General features: G+C 36.7%; 1 protein-coding gene across 3 annotated transcripts in view; it reads left to right on the forward strand.

Moving 5' to 3' along the window:
- LOC124550989 (kelch domain-containing protein 2-like) overlaps nt 1-12,491 on the forward strand; it is a 121,852-nt gene that overhangs the window by 15,232 nt on the left and 94,129 nt on the right. For 2 of the 3 annotated variants that reach the window (XM_047125817.1, XM_047125819.1), the window contains exon 2: nt 915-1,116. The exons of the other annotated variant lie outside the window; for it this stretch is intronic. In XM_047125817.1, coding sequence (XP_046981773.1) covers nt 1,009-1,116 — 108 coding nt within the window. In that variant the 5' untranslated portion in view covers nt 915-1,008. The remainder of the gene's footprint in view (nt 1-914; nt 1,117-12,491) is intronic. 3 annotated transcript variants of the gene reach the window in all.

A 12,491-nucleotide genomic window follows, 5' to 3' on the forward strand; every position in this document is an offset into this window, starting at 1 on the left:
AGTTGTTGATGTCATTTGTTATTACTTACAAATGAGTGGCGTCGTTTACAATGATAAATGAGGAAGGATTCTGATGGGGAAGAATATAACTGTCTCGTATGCGAGTTTCAATAGGACTTTTATATGACAATAAAGCGTACGGGCAATATGAAATAATTCTAATCGAAAAGATCACCCCCATATGCTACTTTTTCGGATACGTTCATATACGAAGAGACCGCACGGTTTACTGCGCGGTCCGCTACGTTTTACGCATGCGCGACGTTCCCACTTTGTCAATAACTTGGATGTCCATTCAGGACGGCGTAGTCCGGTCAGAGCTTCGGACACCTTTTCCGTAGCTTAGTTTCGTTCGTATAGGGAAGAGGGAGGTCTTCGGCATACTAATGATTACATAAGAGAGAAAACTCAGTATCTCCGGTAGAGAGCCAAATGTGCAGTTGTTGGCTGTTCATTTGATGTAATTCAGATAGCGAACTGTACTAAGTACTAAGCTTTTCTGTTCCATGCAACATGTGGTTTAAAAAATATTACTGACGTGCTCCTATCTTCCAAAGAATTTGAGCATGACTGCTTCTCAAAAAATCTCGCATTTCAAATATTTACAAAAGTTTTATGCTCTTTGCCTGTTGTTATTTTGAAATCTATGAAAATGTAATTATATTAATTTATGCTCTGGATTTTCTGAAACAATAGTGACACTTAAACCATTTACTGTGTGAAACAGCAGAACTGCTTACTAAGGTGGCACGACAAATGTTTAGGGACAGAGAAATGAGAGCAATCTATCATTACCGGAAAGCCTACCCCGCGACGAATTCGAATATGCGCGCCACGTCAGATGAGGTCGATATTTCTTTAAAACATCGATTTTGTTGGGAAAAACAAAACACTACAGTGTTTTCTAATTTCAGTGCACGTCATGTTTGCCAATTGTGGTGTTTGGCAAAAGAAGAAGTGACTGGTATGTGAAATAGTGACTGTGAGCCAAAGCGAAAAAAATTGAATATGTCAACAGAAGAAGTGTATACCGTTCCTTACGATAGAATCCATAGAAGAAGTGGACACGTCGCCGTAGTCTACAAAAATTACGTTGTAGTATGGGGAGGTTACACGGTAAGTGCGTCAAAAATCTTCTGCAGTGTGTATTGTTCGTATTTCTATTGTGTTGTCACATTCCCTGATTACAGTATACGGAGAACGGTAGTGTCAGCCAAAAATATCATATCCAAGATTACCATGTTATTTTCGATACCGGTAGCAGCGGTTGGAGAAGTATTCTAATGTGTCGTCTCTTTTCATTGCATAGATAAAAATAACGTTTTGCAAATTTATCGACGTTACAAAAGACAGTGAATTTGTCGGTTTTCGTCAATGTGATAGCAAATATTCGATCGTGCATTTTCTGAGACATTGTTCTTTGTTGGTGGTTTGTAGGCACATTTTCTACGATATTTATTGTATTATTGCACATTTTTTGCAATTGATGGTAGGTTACTGAATAATATCGTAACATCGTTTTGTTGAAGAAAGACTCAAAAGCTTTGTTGTAGAGGAGGAAATGACGTTCACGATCTAATGTGAATTGTGGCATAATTACTTGGGTCATCGGTTTCATATAATGTGTACATAGATAAGATGCATTTAGCACAAGATCTTTATACGAAAGTTCTCGGTCTGTGAAAGATTTCTGTAGAATTCAGATTTACCCATTCGCGTGTATGTTCTTGCTTGCGACACATTTGTCACCTATGCTGCTGGCATTAGGTGCGTGCATTGTGTGAGTCTTTCATTAACGAGATGAAATATATAGTTATAAAACCCATTGACATCCTGCCCATGGATGTAAAAAGCCGGACTGACAATAGGGTTGTTTTCATTTCTAAAGATGTGTATACACACCACAAAGCTGCTAAGTGTTTCATTGTTCTGCAGTTAGTTTTGACACTGTGTCATCATCCACCAGAATTTTGAATTTTAAAATGGCATGTACTGCATATCCGTATCTGCACGATGTATAGGCATAGGCCCTATCTATCTAAAGCTGTCACATTTGTGTACCGTACCCCAGGCCAACTTACTTTCACAGTGTTAGATATCTATGGCCTACATAAGATATTTTAAAATTTTGGCAGTGTGTGAAATGCACCACTCTAAAATTCTAGTGTCTGCCAGACAATGATACAGTGAGAAAACTAGTTGCAGAGCATAAATATTTTAGCAGCATTGTGATGGTTATACATACAAAGTGTCCAGTGTACAAGCTGTAGAACCCAGCTTAAGGAAGATTTTATAAAATGCAACTCATTTGTCCTTAATAACTCCTATATTATAGATTTATTTTATTTACTTATTTATTTATTTATACAGTAACTTAGACTCCACTACAGAAAACCAATTTTGAGAGATAAATAAATATTACAAAGTAATAAGTGTTACAGAAAATAAATAGGCCTATTGCAAAATACATGTTTACAATAAAGAATAGTCTGGATTACACATATGGATTTGGGCATATATTTGCAGTTAACAATATGAGAAATGCTATTTATCAAAAATCTGCTCACACTGTTATCCATGCACAGTTTACAAAGATTTACCAAATGTAAACTAGGCCTAAATGAAAATCCCAAATCCATCACTACATTCCATAGGCTTTGCCTGTCAATGGAGCCATAAGCTGTCTTACAATCATCTGAATGTATTTTTTGTTTACATTTCTATACTTTGATTTACTGCCCTGATTACAGATATATTGTCAGTATTGGATCTGTGTCTGTGAATGTTATTTGTATAAGCCCAGATTATATTTTCTGCATACGGTTTCAAGTAATTTAGCAATAAACAAGACAAAATCTTACAGGCTGCGTTAAGTAGTCTTTCCTGTCTCCTCTTTTTCTGTATCATGACCATGAATAATTCTTTCCATTCTGTTGGTGTGGTCTTAGTTTTCCAGATTACATGTATCAGGTGATCGGGTGTGATAAACACCAATGAAGTTCTCCTCCAAATTTTAGTAGGCCTACCTCAGCTGGAATTCCATCACTCCCAGCTACCTTGCCACTTTTTAGATATTAGAAGACACTACCCAGCACCATTGGTTCTGGAATTTGACATTGTAAATTTGTTGACTGTGCCTTATGTTTTTTAAGTGTTGCTTTTTATGATATTTTTGAATAGATTCAGTCTGTTGTTGTAGGTTCTGTTTTTTTGCCTCCTCATGAGGGAGTTATATTTCAGGATTCTTCTTTGCTTGTATCCATTTCCTGCTTAATTTCATAACCTTGTCTTCAGCGCCCTCACATTATTCAACAAACCACTTCTTCCTGCCTCTCTCCACTCTCTGTAGGTAAAAGACAAATAATTAAAAATATATTCTTACTACGGCACCAATAGTGCAGAAATATTACATTTACAGTTACTTTAGCGTAGGGTTTCAATGTTTTTCTCTGCCATTACTCACAAAGTTTTGTGTGTGACTAGTTGCTGCTTACTGTTCTAAACACTGTTTCATTTGATGTAAATAACCATTGTGATTCGTCTGGTTGAACGCACAGTGATATATTTGTTTTCCCGACAAGTGATGGTCTACTGAAGACGAAGTCTGTACAGTTGGCAGCCTCTATGTTTTCAGATACCAAGATTTTTTACTCATTTGGTGTGCTGCAGAGATGAAAGCACAACATACGAGGGCCGTTCAGAAAGTAACCTCCGGTTGATTTAAAAAAATACACCAAGTTAAATAAAAATATTTTAATATATACATCTTACAACTACATCTTTGCACTATTTTTCTACATAGTCTCCATAGCGATTGAGGGACTTATCGTATCTCTTCACAAGCTTTGAAATTCCTTCTGCATAAAAATCACCCGCTTGTGCCTGGAGCCAGCCTGTCACCGCATCTTTGAGCTCTTCGTCGTCATCAAACCGCTGTGACCCGAGCCATTTCTTCAAATGCATGAAGAGGTGATAATCACTTGGCGCCAGGTCTGGGCTGTAAGGTAGATGGTTGATAACATCCCACTTGAAGGACTCAAGAAGGGCCGTTGTTCTGCAAGCAGAGTGAGGACGGGCGTTATCATGCAAAAAAACGATACCGGAAGTCAGCATACCGCGTTTGTTCTGTATAGCCCGTCGTAACTTTTTTATTGTTTCACAGTACACGTCTTGATTAATGGTCGTACCACGTTCCATGAATTCAACCAACAACACCCCTTTGGCATCCCAAAACACCGTTGCCATCAGTTTTCTGGCAGAAAAATCTTGCGAGGCTTTTCTTGGTTTGGTAGGCGAATTTGAATGTGCCCACATCTTTGATTGTTCTTTTGTCTCAGGGTTCACGTACTTAATCCAGGTTTCGTCACCGGTCACGATTCTGTTTAACAATGGTTCTCCTTCGTCCTCATAACGTGACAGAAAGTCTAATGCAGAGGCCATTCTTTGAGTTTTGTGGTGGTCGGTAAGAATTTTGGGCACCCATCGTGCACAGAACTTACGGTAACCCAATCTTGCTGTCACTATCTCGTACAAGAGAGTCTTAGAAATCTGTGGAAAACCAGTAGACAACTCCGACATTGAGAAACGTCGATTTTCACGAACTTTTGCATCAACTGTCTGAACGAGTTCGTCAGTCACCAATGATGGTCTACCACTCCTCTCTTCATCATGAACGTTTTCTCGTCCACTTTTAAATAAACGTACCCATTCACGGACAACTCCTTCACTCATAACTCTTGGTCCGTACACGGCACAAAGCTCACAATGAATAGCTGCTGCAGAATATCCTTTGGCTGTAAAAAACCTTATGACAGCACGCACTTCACATTTGGGGGGGTTTTCTATTGCAGCACACATTTCAAACTGCCACAAAAACTAAACTAGCGCAGGTACGACGTTCACTCGACCACGGCTTGATGCCGACTGACCTGTTGAGTGCGTGAACGCACAGATGGCGTCGCTACACCCCCACAACCCGCACTGTGACCAATCGGAGGTTACTTTCTGAACCGCCCTCGTACATATATTTTAATGTGCTGATAAATTAGAATTTCAAATTACTGAGGAAAAAATGTGAAATGAGAAATCCTAGGTGACTTCAGTTTGTCTGTTATCCACTTGATTTACATTACTGTTAAGTAATCGAGATGGAAACCATCTCATACTTTGAAGTGTTCCAGAGGGCAAGTGATGCATGTGTGAGAAAGTTGATAATTCCTACCCAAAATCAAAAGTAAAGTAGGGACGAGTCTAGCCTCAAAGAAAATGTTATGGGTGTGTGTATATGCTTCACTGAGGAACTGCTCTTTGTAGTCCAACCTTTTTTTTTTTTTTTTTTTTTTTTTTTTTTTTTTTTTTTTTTTTTTTTTTTTTTATAAATTATCTAAATAGCTTGCTGGATACTCCTTTTGTTTTTAACTCGTTGTTCTATTTAATGTTGAGGTGGTCAAACCTGTAGTTACATTACTTCTTTGTTGAAAAAATCAGCAATCAGTTACACAAAAGAAATTTTATATCTGTACCAGTTTCAGCCACCTAATGCCCTTCGTCAAACCATATGAACTGTCGCTTTATTAGTTAAATATATGCCATATTTTTGTTGCTCACTAATAATTGTCACCCAGGGTAGGATTCACACCTTTTTTTATGCTACTGTAGGGTATCTCTTGCATATATCAGTTTCTATTCATGGTGATTTTTATTGTTTTACTTTATTTCTACACAGTGGACTGTGTGTGTTAAATTTTTCATAGGTTAGTAGAAAAAGTAATTGAAATAGGTCAATGTTACCACGTGATGTGGGTTTACAGCGACCCCTCAAATTTGTTTTATTATAAACACATGCAGAATGATCCTGAGATAAATGTTAATGTAGTGCAGTATGAGTATGACCCCTGTAAAGGGATCCCAATGATCTCCATTGAAAATTGGGTGTTTTGTATAATGTTGACAAGCTAGGTACCACTGAGACACATATCTGTCAGTATAATGATCAGTCCTTTATTTATAACATACTACAAAACACTTTCACTGTCAGAAAACAGTAAACTTCTTGTACTAAAATCCTCCCTGGAAATTTGTATAGAATTCTACGCTCATCATCCTGTAAGTCTGGTAGAAGCAGCTTGCCCATCACTTAACAGACTGGGACAATGAATACATCATGCTCGTTTGGAACAGTTGTAGTTTTCATTGGGTCAGTGGAGTGAAGCCCCATTATTTCAGCTAAATTTTTCTTTCTTGCAACTTTTTAAGTAAAACAAGGATAGTGAAAAGTTTGCTTTTCCCTTTTACCCCAAACTACTTTCACGATAACAAGTAATTGGTAAAAGATCTTGACCATCACAACTTCATGAGTAGAAAATCTCCAGCAAAAGGATGGTCCGAAGGGCCAAAATCAGTTTCATCACTTTCCAGAGTCTCCGATAATTTCATTACATCAAGCTCATTTTCTGATGAAGAATTATCACATTTTTTGAAGAGATTTTTCCAGGACTTAAAGAGTTCTTCATTAGCTGTTGATGACTTGAAGCAACTGAGGATAATTGTATCACTTGTACCTGCAGGCAATTCCTTTTTATGTAGACCAGATACATTTTTATTTGATGACGTTTTGCATGATTTTGGACCAATGTTCAAAACATGAACAGCTAAAACATTTTTCTTTTTTTTCCCACTAGAGACACTAAATATGAAACAGAGCTTCAGCTGCAGTTTCCTTTTTCTCTTCCATATCCTGTTCACCTGGAAGTTTAGAGAATGCAGCTTATTTTTAATTAACAAGATCACTTCTTCCAATCTTTCCTTATCCACATGTAAGCACTGACTTGTACCTGGAGACCTTTGGTAAGTTATAGGCATTACAGTTTAATTTTTGCCGGCCGGAGTGGCCGAACGTTTCTAGGCGTTACAGTCTGGAAAGACGCGGCCGCCACAGTCGCAGGTTCAAATCCTGCCTCGGGCATGGATGAGTGTGATGTCATTGGGCTAGTTTGGTTTAAGTAGTTCTAAGTTTTCAGGGGACTGATGACCTCAGAAGTCAAGTCCCATAGTGCTCAGAGCCATTATAGTTTAATTTTTAATTTAGTTATGGATTATCTGTTCAGACTGACACTTTATTCTTTAAGTTCACTGTCTAATAAAGTGTTGGTCAATTGTGTCCATTCTTTACAGCTAAAGCAAAACACTAATCTCAATCTAAAACTTCTGCAATAAACAGAACACTTGTAACAACAGAGACTGTCCAAGACTGACTAAGAATTTAAATGCATTGTTGCCGCAGTCTTAATTTGTAATCAATGATAATTAATCACACTTTTGTTTTACACCATATTTAGGCAAATACATCTGGATTAATGGAAGTAAGGTGATCATATTTAGGGGTCAGTTTTATCCTTGAGGGCAGACAACTTCATTAAAATGTGTGAATTTCAACGTACAAGAAACCGAGGATGATAGGATTAACCATTTCTCCTGTATCAAGGAAGTTTTCCTGATGATATTTGTAAGCAGATATGTAGGGCTTGCTTAAAAAATGATTTGAACTGTAATTTTTTTAACTTTATTTTAAAGCGTGTGAATTCAAATCAACAAATTCCATTATGTTGGGAGACTCCACAGTGACTCGTGTTATATTTTGAAATCAGTGTTTTATTATATTGACCTTTTATCAATCTATAAACCTATATTTTCTTTTGTAAATCATTATTATTTATTGTGTTATTCAGTCAAAGATCTGGAATTTAGGCAGGGAAGAGCATTAAAATTAAAGAACAAGAATGTAATATATATTGTGACTCATGTTACAAATTTGTGACATCCTATTGCTAATGTACATTTTAGGTACAGCAGCAGTAATATATATATTTTTTAAATTATGAGACAGGTCAGTCTGACCAGATTGTCACTACCTTCAAATTTTTGGGTATAGTTGACAGTACTTTGCTAATGTACGCAATCAGAGTATCCTTGGATGGGTTAAGCTGTCTGAAACAACAAGAATTGTATGATGAGAACCTGAATGCTGCAGTGACACAGTGAAAAACTAACTTGTGCTTGTACTCAATAAACACTTTGCACCTCATCTTGATAAACAGAAGTGTAATTTTCAGCAAAATCAATATGCAGCATCGCAAACTTCTTAGAATCTTGGCTCAGAACCGTTTCCTATTGCTGATAATAAGATACAGGCTGAGCTCTCTTCGTATAGCAAGGAAGAAGAAACTGAAAAATTATATATTTCACTGTACCAGCTGTAGAGCCTCCATCTTTGACTTTAACAATTTTAGAGTTGTTTTCCTCCATCTTACAAACATACCATATAAATTCACAATTTCCAGCTCGTGAGTTTTACGGGCTTCATTAAAACGTCTACCTTTTTGACATGTGTTACATTCATTCCACCAACAAAACTCACTGGGTGGATGGCATATGATGGTTGATACAAACGTGTTACTGTAAGCTACAATTTTATCAAGTTTCGTACAAAGCCTACCTATAGCATTTATGAAATTTTCATGATATTAACACAAACATACATTATGTGGTAGTTTGCTGCTTAATTGAACATGTGGTGGCCATACTTCTGCAAACTTAGCTTTCCAGTTTGAACTTCAGGATGTTCCTATTTGATTACCTCATATGTTTCCATCATGGACATGACGAAGTGACAAATATGAACTGTCTTTTTCTCATTATTATCTAATCACTGTTGTGTCCTCCCTGCATGGTGACTGGAATCGTCACAAATGTAGAACCCAGTTACGAAGTCTAGTTTCAGAGATAAGGCCACTATTTTGTGGACTACTGCCATGACTGGGTCTTTTAGACTTTACATCTGATGAATTTCCACTCAAGTCACTGAACAGCTCACAAACAGCTACTGGAGCTATGGCTTGACATAGAGCATTACATGAATTAGACAGGGACAAACCAACTTTACTAGGTTGCTGATCTTGCATCTTACATTGTGCTATGTTTTCTAACTCACTCCCTGGTTTTAGCTCTTCTTTCTTCTAATAACAGTCATTGCTGATGTGGACTCAAATGCGGGAACTTCTGTTTCTGCTTCTGTTTACTTTTTTCCAGCTTCTTTCAGGTGATTCTTCTTAAATTCTCCATATTTTCTTCACTCTTTAACTTTTCCTACCTTCTTTTCTGTCTTTCTGCTGCTGCTGCTAAGGGCATCCTATACTTTTTACCTTAAAAAATATAACTATGACTTAGATTATATGACTCATGTTACACGTTTTTCAGTTTTTAAAATATTGTTTGAAATTTGGAAATTTTTAATGGTGATATTAGTTACACATTTACACAGACAAGTAAATTACTGATAGTTCATGCTGTTGTATTATATTATTTATCCAGCCTGTAATTTACCTACTTCAATTTTATACTTGTTATGCAAATACATTAAGGAACGTAACTGTAATGTAAATAATGAAATACATATTCTTACCTGCCAATTAGTTGAAATGATGATCAAAAATCTCCAATAATTGGCATTTCCATCACGTGAAAAACATATGGCCTTAGATACATGGCTACAAAAAAATGGAGGCCAAGTAATAATGGGCAACAAACATTGTTGCGTGCAGTAAAAAGACCAGTCTTTTTAAACAACATGTAAAAAGTACCAAATTTAAAACTTGTAAAACTCATAAGTCTGTCCTTTTTTAACTAGAATATCCCTGTTATATGACAATTTTTATCTACATCTATACTCTGCAAACCACTGTGAGGTGCATGGCAGAGGGTACATCCCATTGTACCAGTTGTTAGGGTTTCTTCCTGCTCCATTCATAGATGGAGTGCAGGAAGAATGATTGTGTGAATGTCTCTGTGCATCAGTAATTATTCTAGTCATATCCGCATGATCCCTATGTGAGTGATATGTAGGAGCTTGTATATCCCTAGAGTAATCATTTAAAGCCAGTTCTTGAAACTTTGTTAATATATTTTCTCGGGATAGTTTACGTCTGTCATCAAGAGTCTGCCTGTTAATTTCCTTCAGTATCTCTGTGGCAGTCTCCCATGGATTAAACAAACCTGTGACCATCTGTGCTGCCCTTCTCTATACACATTCAATATCCCCTGTTAGTCCTGTTTGGTACAAGTCCCACACACTTGAGCAATATTCTAGGATGGGCCGTACAAGTGGTTTGTAAGCAATCTCTTTTGTAGACTGATTGTATTTCCACAGTATTCTACCAATAAACTGGACAGTGGAAAATCCAAGATGGAATGTAACAATACCAGAGAACGAAAGTTGCTACTCTCCATATAGCAGAGATGCTGAGTCGCAATAGGCACAACAAAACGATTCACACAATTAAAGCTTTCGGCCATTAAGGCCTTTGTCAGCAGTAGACACTACACACACACACACACACACACACACACACACACACACACACACACACACTTCTGCTGTCTCAGAGAGTTGAGTGTGTGGCTGTAGCACAGTGTACAAGTTGCAGGTTGTTAACACAGTTATAGAATTGTAACCTAGGGATTCATAGAATTTTAGTAAGCTTTTGGATAGATTTCAACAAAATATATAGTAACAGCCCTTAGCGAGCAAGGCACAGATTCAGTCTTAAGTGAGTATACCAAAGGATATTTATATCAGTGATACAGATTATACTAAACTCATTAGATAGTGGGAACTTCAGAATGAGAACAATCTGTAACATCAAAAATATTCTCAGCAGTCTCTGAGAGAAGGGAGATAGAGGTTTAACATCCTAATGGTGACGAGATCAATAGAGATAGAGCAACAGCTCACACTGGGGAAGGATTTCATTAGGACAGTGGATAGTTCAGTATTGAATGAGACATTAAGCAGTATTATCATGGAGTCTCTCTCACCAGCCAGAAATAAGTCTTCGTATCCATAAACTGGAAAATGAAGAAGGAATATTTGTTAATGGAATATTCCTAAACTACAATTATTTTGATTATGGCTGCAATATGTACAAAAATAGGCCTTAAAGGTCAGTTGTAAGAAGATAAGAAAAAAATAAAATAATAAAATAACAACAAACCAATGTATTGAAAGAGAATATTACAAATTTACAGTGAAGTCACAAAACCAGTTGATGTCTTTATATATTTAGTTAACAGTAATGGAAATTACTGTATGGAATAATGAGTGGTTGGCTTTCACTTATGTATTTAGTTAGCTAGTTTTGTCTTCCATGGTTCATTTGTGTGGTTACTCATGATGGTATAGAACAAGCCGCTTTACATTCACATTACACATCCATATGTAAATATTTTGACATTATTTTTTAATTATGGATGTTAGTAATTCCTGTGCACCAACTTTTACACATTACAAAAATGGCAGTTCTTCTACAGAGTAGGAGGAGTTCTCAAGGAAATTCTTTTTAGTAATTTTCAAATTTAAGTTCACTGTCCATGGACACATGGTTAAAATTTTTGGTAACTGCATTGTGCACCCCTTTACGTGCTGAAGGAAACATCAGTGTGGAGTAATAAATGTAATTTTTCCTTCAGATATTGTAATCATGTACTGGGAAAAGCAGTCAAATATAAAGATTTAAAAAAATAATATGAAATGGAGATTCAAAGTTTTTTTACTAGTTATTATTTCCTTCCCCATGTGTTAAATTTATCATTGGTGTAGAGCCTCTAGAAGTACAGAACTAAGTATGTTGTGTCTTTTTGAAATTGAGAGTGAGACCATTCACAGAAAGCCACTCAGTTTATTGGAGTTGAAGACAGTGATGGGATGGACAGCAAAATAAGTTAGCAGAAGAGTAAACACAAGTTGTAGTGTTCGTAGCTAACTAGGTTTTGAAAACTAAATATTTGGGTCACAGCAGCTGTTGTAGGTGTTCACTGTTTATGCAAAATGTATAACACAGTCACAAACAGAAAAAAACCACACAGTGAAATGCAATTCTCTGTTGGTGAAGTACTGCACCAGTGAGAAGAGTGTGTGCAAAAATAGTTGTGACTTGGTAGCATCATGCAGAGTATACTGATGTTAGAGCTTCATTGTCAAATAAATGCTCTCAGTATTAAGGTTATTAGTTATAGAGAGCTGCCTCGATTCAGAACGTGTAAGATACCAACCGTTGGCTGCTTCAGCTGCAACTTGACGTGCCTTGATACCCATAATTGGGGCGGTAAGATGAGCTTGGACTTTGTGTGTGGCCATAGGAAACTGGCAACTCATTTGCAATTTTATTTAGAAATCAACTTGTATGTTAATTAATGACTTTTGTGTCATAGATAAGTCTCTGTTACTGATATTCTTTGTATGGTGTTGTAAACCTGTGTTCTCTGCTTGATCAGTAGTGAGTCTTCATTCTGTCCCTTCTTATTTAATATCAATAATTCTAATATTTTCCTCCACATCTTTTCATCACCAGTTTCTGCATGTTCCGCTCCACCTTCATCCATTTTATCTCAATTCCAACACCCTCTGATACATGTAAAAGGATATCTTAAAGCCTGTG

This window comes from Schistocerca americana, chromosome 9 (genome assembly GCF_021461395.2).
Source record: "Schistocerca americana isolate TAMUIC-IGC-003095 chromosome 9, iqSchAmer2.1, whole genome shotgun sequence".
Lineage (NCBI taxonomy): Eukaryota > Metazoa > Arthropoda > Insecta > Orthoptera > Acrididae > Schistocerca > Schistocerca americana.